The sequence below is a fragment of the Beta vulgaris genome, chromosome 7 (assembly GCF_026745355.1).
Source record: "Beta vulgaris subsp. vulgaris cultivar EL10 chromosome 7, EL10.2, whole genome shotgun sequence".
NCBI lineage: Eukaryota > Viridiplantae > Streptophyta > Magnoliopsida > Caryophyllales > Amaranthaceae > Beta > Beta vulgaris.
The window spans coordinates 2,650,584-2,670,862 of NC_079208.1; the positions used below are offsets into that span (position 1 = coordinate 2,650,584).

The 20,279-nt window shown below is 34.6% G+C and overlaps 1 protein-coding gene across 11 annotated transcripts in view; it reads right to left on the reverse strand.

Moving 5' to 3' along the window:
• Nucleotides 1–9,480: 9,480 nt before the first annotated feature.
• LOC104898257 (protein TRANSPARENT TESTA 9) overlaps nucleotides 9,481–20,279 on the reverse strand; it is a 36,954-nt gene continuing 26,155 nt past the window's right edge. For 7 of the 11 annotated variants that reach the window (XM_048648559.2, XM_048648563.2, XM_057396212.1 and 4 more), the window contains 12 exons: nucleotides 19,681–19,961; nucleotides 18,425–18,513; nucleotides 18,267–18,319; nucleotides 16,903–16,965; nucleotides 16,662–16,820; nucleotides 13,838–13,943; nucleotides 13,668–13,742; nucleotides 13,534–13,577; nucleotides 13,266–13,422; nucleotides 12,796–12,962; nucleotides 11,271–11,534; nucleotides 10,417–11,158 (listed from right to left, as the gene is read on the reverse strand). In XM_048648559.2, the coding sequence (XP_048504516.1) occupies nucleotides 10,991–11,158; nucleotides 11,271–11,534; nucleotides 12,796–12,962; nucleotides 13,266–13,422; nucleotides 13,534–13,577; nucleotides 13,668–13,742; nucleotides 13,838–13,943; nucleotides 16,662–16,820; nucleotides 16,903–16,965; nucleotides 18,267–18,319; nucleotides 18,425–18,513; nucleotides 19,681–19,961 (1,626 nt within the window). In that variant the 3' untranslated portion in view covers nucleotides 10,417–10,990. Of the gene's footprint in view, nucleotides 10,162–10,416; nucleotides 11,159–11,270; nucleotides 11,535–12,379; nucleotides 12,679–12,795; nucleotides 12,963–13,265; nucleotides 13,423–13,533; nucleotides 13,578–13,667; nucleotides 13,743–13,837; nucleotides 13,944–16,661; nucleotides 16,821–16,902; nucleotides 16,966–18,266; nucleotides 18,320–18,424; nucleotides 18,514–19,680; nucleotides 19,962–20,279 lie in introns of those variants that run through there. The other 4 variants (XM_048648562.2, XM_048648560.2, XR_007276527.2 and 1 more) reach the window with 4 other exon arrangements.

Below are 20,279 nucleotides of genomic sequence, written 5' to 3' on the forward strand. Positions count from 1 at the left end.
CAAGAAGACCTTATCTTCCCTCTTCTCTTTGTCATTTTCATGGAATACCTTTCTAGATTCTTCATAAAATGGGTGAATTGCGTCATTTTAAGTTTCACCCTAGGTGCAAAGATCTTAAGTTGACTCATATGTGCTTTGCGAACGACTTGATTTTGTGTTGCAAAGGGGAATACCAGTCTATGTACTTGTTGCTTGGATCTCTTAAACTCTTCTCAAACACTTCTGATTGAAGGCTAATTAACCCTCAAAAGTCTGCTATGTACACAAGTGGGATGCAAGAGAGTGAAGTTTAGAATATTTTACAAGCTCCAGGGTTTGTAAGAAGACACTTACCTTTCAAATATCTAGCAGTACCCATCTACTCCAAGAAGATATCAGTTGCACAATGTGAAGTCCTAGTTGATAGAATGACAACAAGGATTATTAGAACATGGAGTTCTAGAAATCTTTCTTATATGTCAAGAGCATAATTGGTTAACTCAGTTCTTCTTAATTTTCATAGTTATTAGGCCCAGGTGTATATCTTACCTAAGAAAGTTCGGAAGGAGATTTCACAGTTATGCAGATCTTTTTTATGGAGTGGTCAACAATTCTGCTCTAAACCTGGTTATATTGCTTGGGATCAAGTCTGTTAAGATAAAAAGGCTGGAGGTTTAGGCTTTAGAGATGTCATTACCTGGAACTTAGCATGTATTGGGAAGTATGTATAGGCCATTTCTTCCAAACAAGACCATGTTTAGATTAAATGGGTTCATTCTATCTACATCAAAATTAAAGGATAGATTGGTGAGAGTAGTATCATCCCAAAGCAGATGCAAGTTGGTATTGGAGGAAAGTTTGTGAGGTAAAAGAAAATTTTAAGAATTACTTTTCACAAGCTGAACTAAGTAATATGAACACATATTCTGTCAGAGCATTATATGATAAGATTATGGGATAACAAGAGAGAGTTGTCTGGGAGAAATTTGTTTGGAACAGATTGAGCAGTCCTAAGCATCGTTTTATTCAATGGCTTGCAATTCAATAGAAGTTACAAACTACTGAAAAGCTAATGAATATTAGAGTAAGTAGTAGTGCAATGTGCTTACTTTGTGATGTTGGTATGGAAAATCATCAACATCTTTTCTTCAATTATGAGTTCAGTAAGAACTATTGAATGAAGTAAAGAAATGGTTGGGAATACAATCAGTTCTCAGGGATTATACCAGTTGTGCAGATGGATTATAATAGCTCCAAAAGTAAATTCCAGAAGCAAGCTTTATTAGCTGGGATGTTGGAATTGCTGCACCTGTGTACCATGGGTGAAGATGTAGAAACGGATGTTACTGGAACAAATGTGTTCCTGCAGTTCAGAGTAGTTTGCAAAGACTTAAGAGTGAACTTAAGCTTAGATTACAAGTAATTATGCCTCAGAAAATTTCCATAAGAGATCACCTTTGCTTTTCAAGTCTGTAAAATGTTACAACTGTCAGAAGGTGTAATCAAAAGGGTCGATTTTCATTCTCTTATGTCAAAGAGTCCAACCTAGTTGGTTTGTTTGACTTTGAGTTTGATTAGGTTGTATAGTTTGAATGATGAATGAAATTATTACTTACTTAGCAGGAAAAAAAAAGATCTTCGTTATCTAAACAAACTCAAAACATACCATTAGGAAGTGATTCAGTAATTTAACCTTCATGAATCCATTTTTGTTCTTTAATTCGATGCAAACCCCCTTAAAATATCAACTAATAGAGGAGTGACATTACACAAGTCATCCTTTTTCTTTTTCTTTTTTGTTTACTACTAGGAAATTTTGGATCCAACTCGGATATTGACATTATGAATCGCCCAACCAAATCTTTCTTTGGGCATGAAGAATCTACATTCAACTATGGGGAGGGAATAATGAAGCCTCCGATATTTTTTAATTGTTAATCTTCATGAAAGTTAAAAGAAGAATTAGTGAAGTAATTAAAGGTAGAAAAATATATAAATGTATACCCCCACTTCTTCACCTTTATTCTTCCTAGGATATACTAACCAATTCAATTACGAGTTCATTTGTTGTGAATACATAATGAATTAATGATTGCAATTATTGTTGGTGTGGTTGATTGGTTGTAACTGAAGATAATGTATTTCTTCGATTTTTTAAAGCATAAATGATAGTTGAGATTTGAGAATGAAGTTTGACTATTAATTACTCTCAATAAAAGGACGAGAATTATAATATAATAATATTATAAAACTATTTTTAATACAAATCTAATAGTATAATTTTCATAATTTTATTTGTCATGTTATAAGAGATATTTATGGAATTATGGTCAAAACAAAAAAGAAATATAATTATTATCATGAAGCATGTGTGCCTTATATACAGAAATAGAGGAGTATTTAATCATCACGTTGTTAATCAAAACTAATGAATTAAGTCGATATTCCTTGTTTTTCATATGATTATAAAAAAAAATTAAATCTACCTATAGACCTGAATGTACCATAATCTATCAATCTATATTAAATAACAAAATAAACTAGCTAGGAGAAGAAGAGGCCATGAAACTGAGATGCTAATTAATTAACTCTTATCAATTAATGAATGTATTCAAGCTAAAGTATATATTTAGACCATAAATACATTGAAACGTAGCATGCATTAGACCTAACATCCAAAACTAACCCAATCAAACATTATATAAAAAAAAAAGAATACATGGAATAAAGAAGGTGGGTAATAAAACATTGATTTAGTAAACACAATTGAAAGATTCTGCCATATCAGTGGAAATAATGATGTCTGTTATGAGAATCTTATTTGGAACTTTAATAAAATTATTAAATTTCTCAATAGTATAACAAGACCATGGGAGCCTAAACCTACACCTGATTAAAAGTGTGACAAAACTTAGTTTAATTAGTATCAGACCCAGAATGTTAAGAATCTCATAACAAAAGCCTATTGTTCTAATTGTTCTAGGGGAAATCTTTCATTTTTTGAGCTTTTAATTTGTTTTGTTTCACTTTCGTTAGTTTGATTTTCTTTTTCTTGATCGGTGTTTATTTGTTGTGGACCATAATGGGTTGCTGGTCATATTCTTCAGCTAGCATGCCTTTGCATGGAAAGGAGAGCTACACTACTATCCATCTTATCAAGGAAGTTCAAATTAAACTAGAAAAGTTATAGAACTAAAATTGCATTAATAATTATAAATATAATAAACTAATAAAAAAAAAGAAAATATAAAAAAAAGCCTTCTCTTTCACTAATTACTACGTAACTTTTCCCAACAAACGAGAGATCTCCCTTTCATTCCTCAATCATCTTCGACTTTTACTCTCCTCTTTTATTTTATTTTTTTTTGGTGTTTGCACCCGGTTCATCGTTCGAGTTACATCCGGATTGAGGCCAAGTTCGGGGTGGCTAGGTTTCATTCCTCTTCCAAGAATATTGCGGAGATTCAAACACGGATCCGTACATCCTATCAAAGCCCGTCCCTATCACCATTTACCACTGGACCAACACTTACTTGGTTTTTTTTTTTTCAATCTCCTTGTCCAACACTAATGACAATATCAAACGTTTTTATTGGTAATTTCTTTCGTGCCTGCATGTCTCTATGAAAAGAATCTAGGCAAAAGACCTAAGAGGTTGAATGATCAAGAAGAAAAGATTGTAACACAACGATCTACACTTACAGGAATTTGGAGATGCTATAAAGTCTCAAGTCTCAAAATATCAAGCTTTGATTTTATGGACCTCATCATATACTCAAGATTCTAGATTTTTCATATAAAGTCTCAAGTGCAATATACAGATCTTCCTGTGCGTAAATAGGGTTTTCAAACATTTTTCATAACACTGCCAGCAGTAATTATGCATATATGATTTGCTAATATAAAATTATGATTGAACTAGTCCGCAAGTACTTGTTCAATTTCATCCCACTTGTTGTAACGCATGCAATAAATCAACAAATAGTTAAAGAAAAATTAACGCAAGAAACGTGATTCACTAACAATGAGTTAGGCTGTTAGCTACGTCCAGTACAGGCATATGAGAAACGTATTATTTTATTAGGTTTAAGAGAGAGTACAAATTACAGATTAGAGACATAATAGTTTATTATAGAGTTTATGTATTATCCTATTGATTAACCTAAACATATGGGTCTAAATCCGAAACCAAAACAGACTCGATATATTAAATAACATATACCGAAAAGTTCGAGAGCTTTGTCCCCTAACCCGCATCAGGGCGTTTCAACCCTCAACCTTGTACTAAGTTAATTCTAGTGCCAAATAAATAATTCAAAGCATAGTTCAACACCATCAAATCCTTGCAATTCCCGTCTTAATATGTATTCCTTCATGCTATGATAGACCAATCATTCACTAGTAAGTACTAAGTATCTTCATGCATGCATGCCTTAAGAAAAACTGTAAAGGAATAAAAACATTCATGAGCATAGAATTGAAATCAAGATGCACACTTACATAAGATCAACGGAAAGGTTATTAAATTGAGAAGTTACATCCTTTTTTAAACTGTATGTGCATCTTTTATATTCCTAAACCTAATAGAACGTTCCTCATATTTATATATTTATATTTAAAAATGCCTAGCCTAGCAAGTTTTATCGTCCAACATATTAGACCAATCAATTTAGACATTTAGGGGGTGTTTGGTATGAATACCGTAAACGGAATGGAAAGGATTTTGATAAGGAGGGGAAAGGGTAATAATAAGTGTTACCCTTATTAGTTGTTTGGTATCCTAATGGATAGAAACAAATATAACCCACTCCCTTTCCTCTTGTTTGAGGAGTGAAACGTTATTTGTTTCCTTAGGTTTTTGAATGGAAACAATTTGGGGGATGTGTTTCCCTCAAGTAACGGTAATTGTTACTTTACACACTAACCAAACAAGTAGAAACGGATTTTGTTACTTGATTCCGTTTCTTTTGTGAAAAAACATGATACCAAACACCCCCTTAGACTAAACTAGAATTAAATCAGACCTTACAAAATTTAGACCATATCAATTTATGGAACACAACCTTAAATCTTTTCTCCACAATAAAAGAAAATAAGAACAAGAACAACAAGAAGCCTGTGAAACTGTGACCTATACTTGAGAGAGATAGCAAATAATTTGAAAGTCTGATGTTTTTCTGCTGCTAAATGCAACTTTTTCCAAGTTAAAATCTAGCAATGATTTGCTTTATTTTATTTTTTTTGGTCCCAATGAATTGTTGGTTTTATACACAAGTCCGCATCAGTAGTATCATTGTGGAATACTTGCATACCCAGCAACCGCAAGATGTAAACTATGTTATCCTTTACATGCAATAATAATAAGAGATCGATCGATTATCGATATCCTACGTGTTTCTCATTTTCACAATTGAGCATTCTTGCTTGGTCCTCAGTCAAAAAGCTTGTATCTTTCTTGGCCTAAAAAGACATACAATTAAAGGGCACCAAATAATTTGAATAAAAAGCATTATGCAAAGCTAGAAAAAGAGGGCATAGTTCGTTTGAATGAATACAAGGAAAATATAACAGTCATTGCTTTAGAAATACCCCCTAGTCTTTTACCCCACCCTTTTTCACCCCTTAATACTTAACTTGTTAAATAAGGATTCTTGTAAAACAAAAGGCACCCATAATAACACTTGGTTACCAAATAGGAGTATGTATATGGGCACCACACCCTCAAGGTGTGTGTCAAATTAAAATTTTGATTTACTAGATATCTAAGTTTTAAGGTACTTTTAACTTTATACATAATTAAGAAAAATTACTCCTAGCTACTAGATATAACTAATGAGTTAGTGTTTCCTTTCTAAATATTATACATATATATAGCAGTATCTAACATCATCCTGGTAAATATATCGATAATTAACTTTTCATGCAATCGTAAAAATAAGAAGTCAAGACAATGACTCGTCAAAATCTTATTGAGATGATAGGATCCACACAACCTTTAATGGAGAATGTCGAAAGTAATTAACAAGTCATAAGAAAGATGATCGTCAAAGCATTAGTTATGCGAAAGAGTACAAAAGCAGTCAGGTCCGTCTGATTAAATGTCTAATAAAAAACACATTTACCTATACAACATTACTATTTTTTTTTTCAAAAAGAAAATTAAAGATAAAAAAAGAAAAGATAAGATAAGACTACAACACTTATTGGAAATAGAAAATTAACACTCTCTCATTTACTTCTTTCACAATCAAGCCTTACATATATACATATATTCCCCAATAATTTGTTGATGGAAATTTAACCTACTTATGGGATGCAGCTCAACATTGAATATTCTAGACTAATAAAGAATAATTTTAAGTACTTAAATTTGGAGGGGTGCAATTTTATACTCTCTCCACTTCATTTTAATCTACACACTTACACTTTTCACGCATGTTAATACAAAATTTTAAGGACATATATCTTTAGTTTTGTATTTGTACAAATTATAAAAAATACATATAATAAAATACATGTTATGATGAATTTAACAAGATCCCACATGAGTATAATTTCATTCACGTATAAATCATAAATAATGGTCAAAATGAAATTTATAAATAGTGTAAAAAATATCATAGTATATGTAACAATTAAAATGAAATGAAGGAAGTATACCCATGTCAAATCTTGTCCTCAAAGCCCAAACCCCGAGTGTATAAAATGGACGTAAACACAGTGTAATTAAGAATTAGAGGGTCTTCTTTTGCTTAAAGCAAAACACTATGGGAGAAAAGCAATATAAAAAAGCAAAAAATGGCATTATCTACTCAAAAGAGAGCCTCATTTTTATGCTTTTAAGCTGCAAAATAAGCATCTTAAAACGATACGTGGCCATGTGGGCGCAAGAAATATCCAATAGCAAGTAATTAATAAATTAGGAGAGAGAAAAGAGAGAGAATTGAATTAGTTTAAACACAGAATTATGTCTGTGTTGGTTGGCTAAGACAGAGCTTTAAAGTTTTTTAAAGGTTTTTGCATGAGGGCAAAAAGTTGCTCTAATTTTGACAGGACAGCTTTGTTAATATAAAGGTGATGGAATTACGTACCACACACTCCTTTTCCTAAAAGTTTCCATTATTTTATTTTGTCTTTGTGTTCATTCCCTAATAAGCTTTTAAATTATTCCTTTGCTTATAAAGTACCCTTTAATCCCTTTTAACTCTCTTTTGTGTGTCCTTGAGGTGGCCCATGGACCTATTCAAGTGGGCCTCGGCCGTTTGCGTTGTCGGGCTAAGTCTAGGCCCGAATCGATTTAGTTATCGGGTTGGCCAGCCCGATTCACAAATATTAGTAGGGTTCAGGCTCAGGTTCATAATTGGGTTGGGTCATGCAGGGTCGAGCTAACTTGCAAACGGCCTGAAGCCTAGGCTTGGACCGATTATGTGACCACGTTGGTCCGATTCACGGATCCATGTATTAGGGCCTAGCCTTGGGTTATGTTGGCAAACTATCAACCTCTACTTTAATTTGTTCTAATTATGATGATTATGTCTAAAGCTATATATGAGTGTATTGATTATTGAAAAACATTAGTATTTGATAAAATAAAAGGTCTAAAAAAGCTATTAATTGTGAGTGGGAGCAAGTATTTGGTTTCTAGAAAAGGGCTGCAATGCTGCATCACCATTCACCATCATATAATGTTATTTTTTGGACAGCAAAGTATTCATTTAAACAAGGATACATCATATATGATATATATGGTCATTTCTTACATGATCTAATAATTCAACATAATCCAGACCTAAAAACCTTTTTGTTGGTGCTTCTTTTTATGAAGAAAAAAATGCCATATCTAAAAACATGTTTCTTTGAGGATATACCTCCTTTATCCAAAAGCTAAACTGGATGCTTGCGTAATTAAGGAGATCATTGTTTTATTTAGTGCTCGTATATTATGCTACAAACATATCTGGGACAAAATTCTATATGAAACAAACTTGTCCTCATGTAATATGAGACTGAGATGATTGACTTTTCTTTTTCTTGAAGGGTGCATTTTTCTAGAAATTTTCTTAATAATGTTTAATTACTACCTTACTATAAATCATGATAGGTTTTTGTCACCTAAAATTCTATAAGAAATTATTTTTTTTTAGTGTCATATTTAATTTATTTGATGGTAAGTACTTCTAGTTTAATTAGTAGTAATATGCTAATTGTATTAGGAAAATATTGTGATAAGATATGTGATATGTACTATAATAATTATCTAATTGAGGCGGGGTTTTGATAACTTCAATAAATAAGAAGAAGCATTGAATCAAGGTAAAGCGCGCGAAAGAAACCTAGAAAAGATGTGGTCTCTCTTCTAGAATGTTTATGGGGGCTTTGGCCCACGGGGGAGTGTTCCTCTAGGTTGATGATTTGTCCATAAAGTCTTAAGTAGTTAATGCAGTTCATATTATTCCTGTTCGTGTGATGGCTCATCGTGTCAGTTTGTGGTTATATTGATATAGTTTATAAGGGAAGCGTTAGTTTTCTCTTGGGCTAATTATCGTGGTGTCATAGATGTTCTATATGAAATGGTTAGGAAGTAACACAACAAGATTCTATATAAGAGTAGTTTTACTTCATTCGCTATTCATGTAATTGCAAATTTGCAACTAACTTATATCCCTTTCCATTTCACACATAATGTTTTTAGGTAATAGACTATTTATAAAAAGTCTTTTTTTTTCAAGCCAACGTTCAACAAAATTTAAATAACCCATACAAAACATTAAGTTGTTAGGGAATATTGATGTTGATAACTACACGATCAATGGCTCTCTTGAGAAGTTTACACGGGGACACAAGTATTTTTCTCTCCTTTTTCTTAATTAGCAATATGTATGAAAAGATAAAATAAGAGGCGTTGTGAAATTTTTTTTAATGTGTTATGTCATAAGTCATAACTAGCTTTTGACCTAAGCAACATATATCTATATAAATATATTAAAAGGTGTTCCTAAAAAAATTTGTGTGCTTCGTGGCACTCTCTTTTAAGACTCTAATGCACATGACCCTCAATTAAAAAAATAATGTTATATAATTACAAGGTACTATCAAACACGTGACCTTTAAATAAAAAGTGAAAGCGTAATCGTGAATCCAACTTAACACCATTATTTTGTATTTCAAAATAAAATATCATAAAGTATTATAATTATATCTCATTAAAAAATTTACACAAGTACCTAACCTTTTTTTATAATACCAAAAGCATTATAGACATAAAGTCTTACTTCAATTCCTTGTAGATAGTTAAGCTATTGCTTTCATCCCAAACTTGTACAGGTTTATTTTTTCAAAATATCATGCAATTACTTATCATGTCATTACGTCAATTTTTCTTCACTAGACAAAAAATTACGAAAAGCAACAATGAAACACTCAGTTAGTTATAAACAAGCAAATGTTCTTTTATTGATTATATCTGAATATTTGAAATTAAAAAACTGTAATCAATTCAAATTCTCAACGAAATTAGATATGCTATAATTATTTATTGCAACAAAAGTATTACTCCACATTCATGCATTCAGTTAGATGACAGCATTCAAAAGTCAGAACTCAGATAACAATTCAAGTGCACTCATGCATTCAGTTGCTACTGAAGAGCTTACTGCTGTCAAGTGTCAATTGTTACTAGTGCAGTATCTCCACTTTGATGTAATTGAGCCACCAATTCTTTCAACTAAATTGTTTGACATTGCTGATGAAAGAACTTCATTTTACTCATTCCACGTACTGTCCATAGTCGAAAAGAAAACAGCTTATGATACATAGGGCTATTCTATAAAGCATCATGCCCAAACACCAAAACAAGCAGCAGCTGAACTTCTCACCATTGATGCTTGCTAAAAGACTTCAATATCACTCACCTAGAAGTTAAGATAGATGTCCAAGCACTAAGACAACAATTAAATGTTTGAATTAGCTCGGCGCTTCCCAAACCATGAGCTAGCAGCATTCATTAGAGATGTAGCCAGTCAGATGAATGTGAAACCGACCATCAACTACACCATTTGGCAAAGTATGCGCGGCAGATGAATATGCAGAAGATGAACCCGACTCGAAGTTCCTCCCTGCACTGAAGAACCAAAACAAACAAGTTTCTGCGAGGCTGGATCACTCTGCCTGTTTGCTTGTGTCCTGGTTCAGAAACATTTTATGCCATAGACTCATAAGAACATACCAATTGCTGAACCATATTTAACAGCCAGCTAAGCAAGACATTCATCCATGAAACTATGGGCAAAATCATTGTTCTGTCTTGCTAACCTCAAAAGAAACCAGCAGAAAGAACAATTATGCTTTTTTTTCGATTTCTTATGAATGAAGAACAATTTCACTAGTGAGTAAGCAGTATACTTATATGTTATGTGAGAAATTATGCTTTTTACTCGATTTCTTATGAATGAAAAGAACAATTTCATTAGTGAGCAAACAGTATACTTATGTGTTATCACTTATGTATGAAGAGTACTTTCCCGGGAAGGTGGAGGTTGGAGATACTGATGCAATTAGTGACCGAACAGTATAGCATAGAGAAGAAGAGGAGTCATCTAAGCAAAATCAAACAATATTGTAGATCAGCTTGACCTTGCAGAAAAAAATAGCCTATATAATGCACCTAAAGCAAGCGACTACATAATGCTAGAAACAAAGCTCCATCACAAGGAGCACTTGGAGCTCCCTTCCCATCCAATAATACACACATCTCTTTCAAGCCAGGTCATACAAAGTATCCTCATGAAACCACACACACAAAGAATTATATGCTCTATTTCATGGAAAAAATAAAAAATAAAGTCTGAAGATGTTGGGGCTGGCTGACAGACAGATCAGAGGATCCCCTAAGCACACAAAACTCGTCTACCCAAGTAAAGAGTAACCACAATATAAGAACTCTCTGATCATCTCTCCACCCAAAGCAATATAGCAAAGACTAAGAAAGACAGCTTTGGAGAACCCTGGATTTTTAACTTGTCCCTGTTATCGGCATTTTCCAAAGACACAAGTTCAAATAAAAGCAGTCACCATTATTTGGGGCCTTCCTTTTCCAATTTAAACAGTAAATCAAGATTATAAACTGATGTGGTGCTTTTAAGATCTTCACGGAAGGAATTGCAAAAGACGCCAGAAGAATCTGTCATCCACATCCTCAATAAGAGATGTTCACAAACAAAGATGGGATTGAAAATCATAAGAAAAGTACCAACCTCCCGACACCAAAATTAATAAGGACAAACTTCACTGACCTGTCTATCCACTTCTCCACCAACATGATTATCATAAAGGCAAGGAGCAAGTAAACTTTCAATGAAGGATCTCTGCTTGCAAGTTTCTTCGGCTATCAGCAAAGAAGCAGCTTCACATGCCTCTGCATCGGAAAAACCAAGAGTCCATCTTGCATCTGTCTCGTGGATGAGGGACTTCGAATTGCAGTTTTTACCCAAAAGCGCGGGATTGAATTCCCTTATGCAAAGATGCAACCATGTTCCACGCTCTTCATCTACCTTTGGCTGGTGAGTAAAGAAACAACAAGATTGTACTCAGGATGGAAGCCTACTTCTAAAAATACAATTCTTATGCATTCCATACAGCATACAGCATACAGCATACAGCATACAGCAGCAAACACTCAATCTGAATCCCTCCTCTGAGGATGACCAGATATATGCAGCTTATCCTAGCCAGTGTGAACTGGTTCAGAGATACACCCTGATCAAAACTTTATATTCCACATATTGTGATCCTTAAAATGATGAAATTTGGTCAGTCTAGGCACTAAATGAATGCTGGTTTGCCATACTGGTCATTACACAGAAGCAACTTTAACCATATTATGGGTAGTTAGATTAGAGCTTTAACATCTAAGCATGCATGGTATATTCATGAGAAAATTTAGAACAAGATATGCTTGATGGTTATTCAGTCCTCGATGAGATATGAAAGCAAAATTTATAAAGGTGTTGTAGTGTTATTCAAAGAAATGAACAGATCATATTCAGAGATAGTTAAAGGTATTCTTAAGGTCTCTAGTTTCTGTAAGTTTGGTTTACAGGTCCGTTTAGTTCTGGTGCACTCTCTCTTTTCTAAAGTGGATTTTTAGTAAAAAGAATTATAAAGAGTCTCATTACAGAAAAACTAGTTGTACCATTTTCAAGAGCAAAATCAATTATATATTTGAACAATTTCAAGGTCGAAAATAGACTTTGACCTCACTTATACCTTGAAACAGGGAGAGAATATGCAAAAGGGCCAATGGCAGGAAAGAATTATAATTTCGCAAACCAGAGCTAGTGTTGCAAACTGTCATATGACTCATACAATTTTTAAAATACATTGAAGAGCTAAGGGTCCGAACATTTAGGCCAATATATAACTTGCTGTCTCAGCTGAGATTTAGTTTATGATGCCTTCACTGATGACCATGTGATGTTTCAAGATATAGACAGAGCCATAGTCTTAGGGCAACACATCACGCGTTTTCTTTAAGTAAAAGCTTCCGATTTTGAGAAAGGAACACTGAGCAAAACATTCTAGCAAACTTGTATGAGTCACGAGACACAAGTTAATCAATTAAATAGCGTCATTTGACCAGGCTTCCAGAAAGAAATTGCAGCTGTGAGCTTGGTATTCACGCCCAGAGGCAAAATGTTTAAGCTGGAGATATTAATTGACCAGTCAGTAATCAAGAAACAAAAAAACAAAGAGGACAATGAAGTTAAAAGGCAGATATGGCAAATGTTTAAAGATTGATACCCCAATCCTAAGACATACCGTCAATCCAGCTAAACGAGCTACCGCCAGCACAGTTCCAGTTTGTGAACGGAAAGGATGTTTCTCCAGCAGGAGTAATTTGCCAGAAGCTCCTTTTGCCACAGGTAGCATGTAGATATCCCTTATTCCCACTTTAGAAAATGCAATCTTGCACGGGATTCCAGAGCCTGTGACAATAACACTAAGTTATACTTCCTCCGTTTCACAATAAGTGAAACAGTTCCCTTATTTGGCATATTCACAATAAGTGAAACCAAGCTCTAAATGGTAAAAAAATTACAATACCAAAAAGTAAGAGGGGACCACAACCTATTTGTTTCATCACTCTAATTTATTGTGGTCCCAACTTTCTCTCTCTATATTCCTTGGTATGTGTGTACTTTCTCTATGTTTCACTTATTGTGGAACGGAGGAAGTATTTATATGGTAAGTAGTAAAAAGTGAACTCAAAAAGTCTCATTGTCACATACCTAACATCACCTCTGTCCCAAAGTTGGCATTCAAAGGATCTGAAGCATGAAAACTTCGAGGACTGGATAAAGAACCAGTTCTTGAGTTTAGTGGAGGAGTTATTGGTATACATCCGTTAAGTACATATGCCTTCAACTGAAGATGAAGAACAAATATCTGAAATGAAAGGATCAATGAAGTATACTGTAAATTGCCTCATCGTCCCTGTCTCCAAATCCTGAATACTAATTAAGTGAACTAAAGAAGAATAAAGCACATGGCTGATACCTTGACTGCATCAACCATCCTTTGCCAAGCACCAATACTTGTTTCTGCAAAACCACATCTATATCATTTTATACCACGTGCCATAAAAAATATAGTAAGGAGCAATAATACTTTTGATCACAAATTTTGAGTACCATCGGAAGGTTGCTTATAAAAAGCAATCTCTAACACGAAAGAAGGATCCTTGTTTCTAGGCGACTCCTCTAGTGCTGCAATATTTAAATAGAAGAAATGTAGATGAAATCCATCTCATGAAAAGACATCAAGAAGCATCATAATTCATAAGATTCAGGCATTTCTCTACCTTTCTTGCAGCTGATCCACTCTTTTTCAAATGTATCCAGCATATAATCAAACCAGCACTCATTAAGTTCATTTAAAAGATGTTCGCGAGCTTGATGAAATGAAGTCTGTATGAGAAAACACGATTTTTAGCATGATAATTGATCCCTCCTTCCAACTATGTTTGTCCAGGAGTGACTTAAATAAAAGGAAATTAAACTCTAATAAAACATAACGAAGCGGAATATAAAAACTTTATTGGATGAATTTGCATTTATTAAGGCTATGTTTAGGCATATAAGCTGAAATAGAGCTGAAACTGATAAGGTAGCTGAAATAGAGCTGAAACTGATAAGGTAGCTGAAAAATTCAGCACCTCAAATTGAGATGCTATATTTCATACCAACTCAATTTCAGTCAATTTTTGAGCTTAAATTTTATTTAATCGCTTACCCCAAACACGACTATGAATTTTAGGTGACTTAAACTTTTAGCACCTACTTATTTAAGGTGACTTAAATGTGTCGTCAAACAGAGCCTAATTAACGAGGATATAATTTTGGGATAACCCAAAGTAGAGAAGTGGAAAGACAAAGTGGGGACTGCATAAATAACTTACTATAGAAGCCTCTCGAGGCCCTACTTCACAACTAACCGACTATCAACTTACTATTTGAGTAGTGTGCATGGCATATGACCACAACTTCACATCCAACAGTAATGTTACAATTTCTCTATCCCAAAAATAAACTTCAAAATATCCCAAGAAAACTTCCTTCCCTGTGTAAGTAAAAGACAACGATTTAAGTGTTACTTTTTCTTTTCTCCCTCCATCACATCAATACTTCAGTTCTTCTCCTTTTCACAACATTTCCTTAAATTATTTTATAATCTCCCTTCATCCACTTCATCTTATTATATCTACACTAAAGAACTATCCTTAACTTGCCAAAGTTAATCATGAAATTCTTTTCAAGGTGAAGGGGGTATTAGGGTAGTATTTATAATCATTAGAAGTTATAGAGAAAATATGTCCATCCTTATGAAGCACGTGAAATTATCCTCCGTGAATCATGATACAAGAAACAAGAATAGCAATTGCCCCGATTCTTACTTGAAAAAATGTACAAGAGAAGGGAAGAACTATAGTTATCGTTGAAGCATATTTCTTCCTTTAAGGCAACTAGAAACATCAGGACACAAGGTCAATTAGTCTGATAATGACCTGAAAATTTTTATGGTTCTAGAAAGTTCCTATATGGAGAACTACTCACATGTAGTCTTTAAGCAGCAGTTCCTCGAAGAAGCGATCCTCAGGCTGTCACCCCAGAATCGAGTTTGCAGGACAGAGGCTATAAAGGTTAAGCACACTGCACTACTTGCAATTTTTCTCAACTCATAAGCAGCAATTCTTTGGTTTGGATTCTAATGAACTCAGTGAAAATGACACATCATACTAATTGCAGCTCTTATTTGTTGTGAAGTCGCAGACATTCACTACATTTGGTTCGAGGATCTAATGCAACAAGCTTGTTGCCAGCATCATAGTAAAATTGCGTACATCACACCCTCCTAACCTGCCTCAGGGGTCTCTTTAGAGGAATCAAGGTAATGTCAACAATAATTTGATATGGTTGATAATAAAATACGTCAAAACACCATAAAGGAAAGAAAATCTAAGAGTTTAGACTCTAATCAATCTTTCACTTAATTCATCTTTATGATTGTGACAGAGTTAGTGGTTTATGAAACAACCAACCATGATGCTATTTTACCAAGCTTCGCATTTGCTGCAAAATGATAAAATTTCAACATCAGACACTGCACACTCAGCCAATTTTCCACAGGAAGATATCTTCAAAAAGACTTGGTGGAGCTAAGCGATAAGATATAGGAGATTACAGTCACACAATCACCAAATAGAAAGCAAACAATCACAAGAAAACAAGAACAAAAATAGAAGAGACACCCAAGAACTGCAAGAATAAACACAGCAGTGCACTAGGAAACTATTAGGAAAATGTTTGATGGTGAGTACAAGACTACAAGACTTTCTAAGATCTCTCTCCAGCCTCTCAAGCTCTCACTGGTCTACAACAGAACAAACAAAGGGCAACCAGGGACAACCTAATAACAAATTGAGTAAAGAATATCAATCATTGTTTATCAGACCTTGATGGCTGATGTAACAAGCTCAATTAGCACCTTAGAAAAGTTTAGCACTAACATTAAAATAATTGGAAAACTTGCAGGATATATCATTTAAAGGCAAAAGCTCTAGGAAACTGTTAGAGGGGGAAAAATCAATAACACCAATGGCTAAGCATTAAAAAAAAGAAAGGAAGATATTGTGCACAATCTTTGCAGAGGAGACTTTCAGCATAGATACTTAGATTGAGAAGAGAAAAGCGTCTTGTGTTCTAAATGGGGCATGCTTTTCTCCCTGACTAAGAAGGAAAAAAATACCTACATTATGACACTTCAACCTTGTCTGCTCCCCCAGGAAAAAAAACTTTGACGGTAAAACAAAATTACCAATCAACCACTGGTTTTGTATTTGTATGAATTTCCTACATAACAATGGTTTCCATGCATGCATCAATCTAAAAATGACCACCCCAATGATCCTATGATGAAATAGCCTTCTTTCATGGTCTCAACTGATCCAGGGCAAGGTAGTGCTAGATCCCACTGGTATCAGTCTTACCGGGTTATTGTAGCTCTAGTTTGACGATTCTAGCAATGTAGTTGATGCCAGAATACATAGCCATTACCAGTGCTTCATCAATCATCAGATAGCGAATATAAAAATGTGGCTACAGAAAAAAGCAAAACATGCTACTTACATTCAGCCGAACACTGATATTGAATAGATGCAATTCATGGTGAGTAAGCATCGATCTTTGCAAATCAATAATCTTTATCAAAAGCCATGCAGCATGCCACTGTGTAAGCATTGAAGATGAAGTATAGCTTCCTAAGTTGTTTAATAAGGCATTCAGAATCTGTAGAATGAAACTCTAATCTTAGCACAATGCTTCTAGGATAAGCAAATGTATAGATTTTGAACAATATCGGGAAGTGGACCTGAGGCATGCAACCAAGGCAAGTAATTTCTTCAAGTAGCTTGGAATCTACAGCATCATCGGTCTGCAGGTGGTGACATATATACAGTCAGAAACTGTTAAGCACATCGCAAATCCATGTCTCCAAGAGAATCCTGTTTCGGATCCTTACTGACATTTCAATGAAGCCATGGACACTTCTTGTCACAAATTTATTAACGCAGATAAAAGAAGGGAAAAAAAAAAAGAGAAACATAGACATCAAAAAATGGACAAACAAACATCCGATAAACTAAAATTCAAGAAGGTTAAAGAGAAACATACATAGATCAAAGTAAAATAAACTAAAACACGACACCTCCACTGAGATTATTTGAGAGACAATCCTCGACAACGGAAACAGATGACTAGCATATAAAGCATACAAAAGTTTCCAGTGCCTATGTCAGATGACGAGCATCAAATAACTTTGACGGAGACACATACAAATGATTGGAGGGGAGGAGGGGGTTGGAGGACTACAAGGAGTCCTTAAAGGAAAATAGAATAGTTGAAACCTGAAATGCCAAACCAACAAATAGAAATAAATCCCCATGATAGAACTCTAAATCTGTTGGGAAAGAATCATCAGTGGACATGAAAAACAAGAAAAGGCATCACATTTCCACATAAAATCAACAGGAGCTTAATTTTATGGAATCCAATGATATGCTCCTTCTGCACTCTCAAAATAATGAAAAAACAGTGCAACTCCAAAGATACTACAGTCTATTCTTACATGCAATAATCCGACTCTGATTGTAGAATAGCTACTACATAATAGAAATAGTATGGTACAGCACAAGACCCTTGTAGCCTCATGAAGAGGTGAATGATAACAAAAAGAGCAAAAGGAAGTGCATTTTATATCCAGAGATCCGACAGCCAATGTCTTACCTAACTTGGGACACTCCCCGCTCCTATAATTACCCCATGATCTGAGTCACAAAGGTACGTTCACATTCACAATTATATAATACTTGAGAGCTACTAGTTTTATCTTTACCGACTTAGGCATCAAAGGGGCGCTTCTCTTATCAACCCCCAAGGTTAATTTACATGTTCTGTGTTGCAAGTTATCAAATCGGCTTACTTGACGAGGAGATACCAGTTCATTCCAATAACATTTATTCTATATCAGAACAATTTCATATTTTCACCAGCAGAAAATTGAACATAAGCATGATTTTGGTGCCAAACAAATAGAACAAGGCCACCAATTTATAGCCCAGTTAAAATCTAGGACAAAGTTCTTTAATAGACTGTTAATACAATAAAGATGAAAATTATTTATACAATAACAATCCCGAGATTTGAGTGAAATGTAGCACAGAGAATAGGAATCACCTCAGCTTCTTTTTGGCGGAATCCAAAAGCTGAAGCCCACAAGTTGTCCAGATCTGTAAAGGAAACATACAAGTATATTGAAGAATTGTATAGTAAATACAGAAAGGGGGGTGGAAGTGGGAGGCAGACAATTCAATAGCAACTCAAGAACTATATACCATTACTTTCTGCCAATATAAGCAACAACATTAACGACGCAAGCAACAAGCCTTGGTCGTCAGAGGACATGTAGGAAAGTATACCAACCCTGCACTTAAAGGAAAAATCCTTAGATGATTAGGAAAAGACACCTGAACTATACTTCATTCGTTAAGGTAATACATGCATAGAAACATATACATGTGTGGTTGTTTGAAAAAATGAGCATAAAAAAATTACTAGCTACAATCTTCACATGTAATGCTTGATAAAACAAGGAAGATTTAAGTGTTTGACTTTTGCTACAATATCAGATAAGCTTGGGTCACGTACTCCTTTTTCACAAGTATATTAAAATTCAACCTCTTGATTGGGCCAAGTTAAAACTGCGTGAAAGAAGGTAAAGTAAAAAACCATACTGTTTCATCAAGTCATTGTCAGGGTAAAAACTCGTGCGTTTTTGTGATTCAAAATTGCTCTTGTTAAGGGGTTATAAAACTCATTGAAACCAGTGACTTAATCATCTGGCCCCAAAGACACTTTCAGATTTCTGTTCTTATCAGAAAAGGACAATGCTAAAACAGAGCAACAAAAAATAAATGCAGCACCGCAACCTCTTGATCATCCAGAAATGCCAACACAGTCCCACCTTCAAGGCCATTGTAATCTTTTTGGTCTAAAGGTTAAATTCTGTCTCTAACGTCTAAAAAACGGCTTTGTATATCAGCTGGCATGTCCTGATTGATATTTCCCAAGCATCAAGGACAATTACGTATTGGCCAACGTGGAACCAATATAGTTGATACTCTATGCGAGGGATAATAAGTGCCATCAAATTCAGTATGATTTATTATCACATTGTTGCCAATTACACTTCCACAATACCATTTTGATGATAATAATAGCCTTACCCTGGCAACCTGAAGTGAGTGCATCTCTAGTAACACTCCCTCCAAGAAGATAACCCGACAATAACCAAAAAAAAAAAAAATGTTCCACAAAGCTCTTTATAAAATCTTATTGACCTCATGTACCAACAAAATGCATGTCCAGATAACATAAATCACCTTCCATCAAGGCATAAATGCATGAAAACCGCTGTTACACAGTACATGACCCTGCAAGCTGCAAAAGCCTGGAAATTTAGCAACCTCCAAAGCGAAGGTTGGTGCACGATTGAGAATCCCCACTTCACCCACAACTTCGACCTTCCTGTGACTGGTGGATTTTAAATGTTCAATATGTTGAAATTGAAAAAGTAGATAATTGTAACTACCTCTCCTGCACACAGTCCCGTCGAGAACTTAAGAGATGGTGAGCTAATAATTTGGGCTCCAACACAAGCCCAAATGCTTCCTTAGTATTGTTTCCATGTACAGCAGATAGCTTAACTTGACTGTTGTCAACAGCACAGTCTTCAGTAACAAGTACAGGACCCAATACCACATGAGGATACAGAATTAGACTGGCCACAGAGTCCAAGATCTCTTTCTTATCAACCACTTGAAGAAGACGAGAAAGTAGATACAGAGAAGTGCAAGCAGATATCTTGATAGCCTGAGATCAAAAAATACAAATTCAGGAATCCCATATCACAGTCGGATATGTAATCGCCAACACAAAATGTTATATATATATATATATATATATATATATATATATATATAGGGTTAGGTTCCCATGAGAAGAATCCTTATATGAGAACATGAGAACACTTTATTATAGTCCTTTTTGACCAAAAGAGAATCCATTTTGGCTAAATTAAAAATTTTCCCTTTGCCGAGCCAATTTTCCAACAGGATTATATTTTTACTAAAATGGATTATAATTCCATTGTTCTCGTTTGAGCTTGACGCTCTCTCCCCCCCCCCTCCC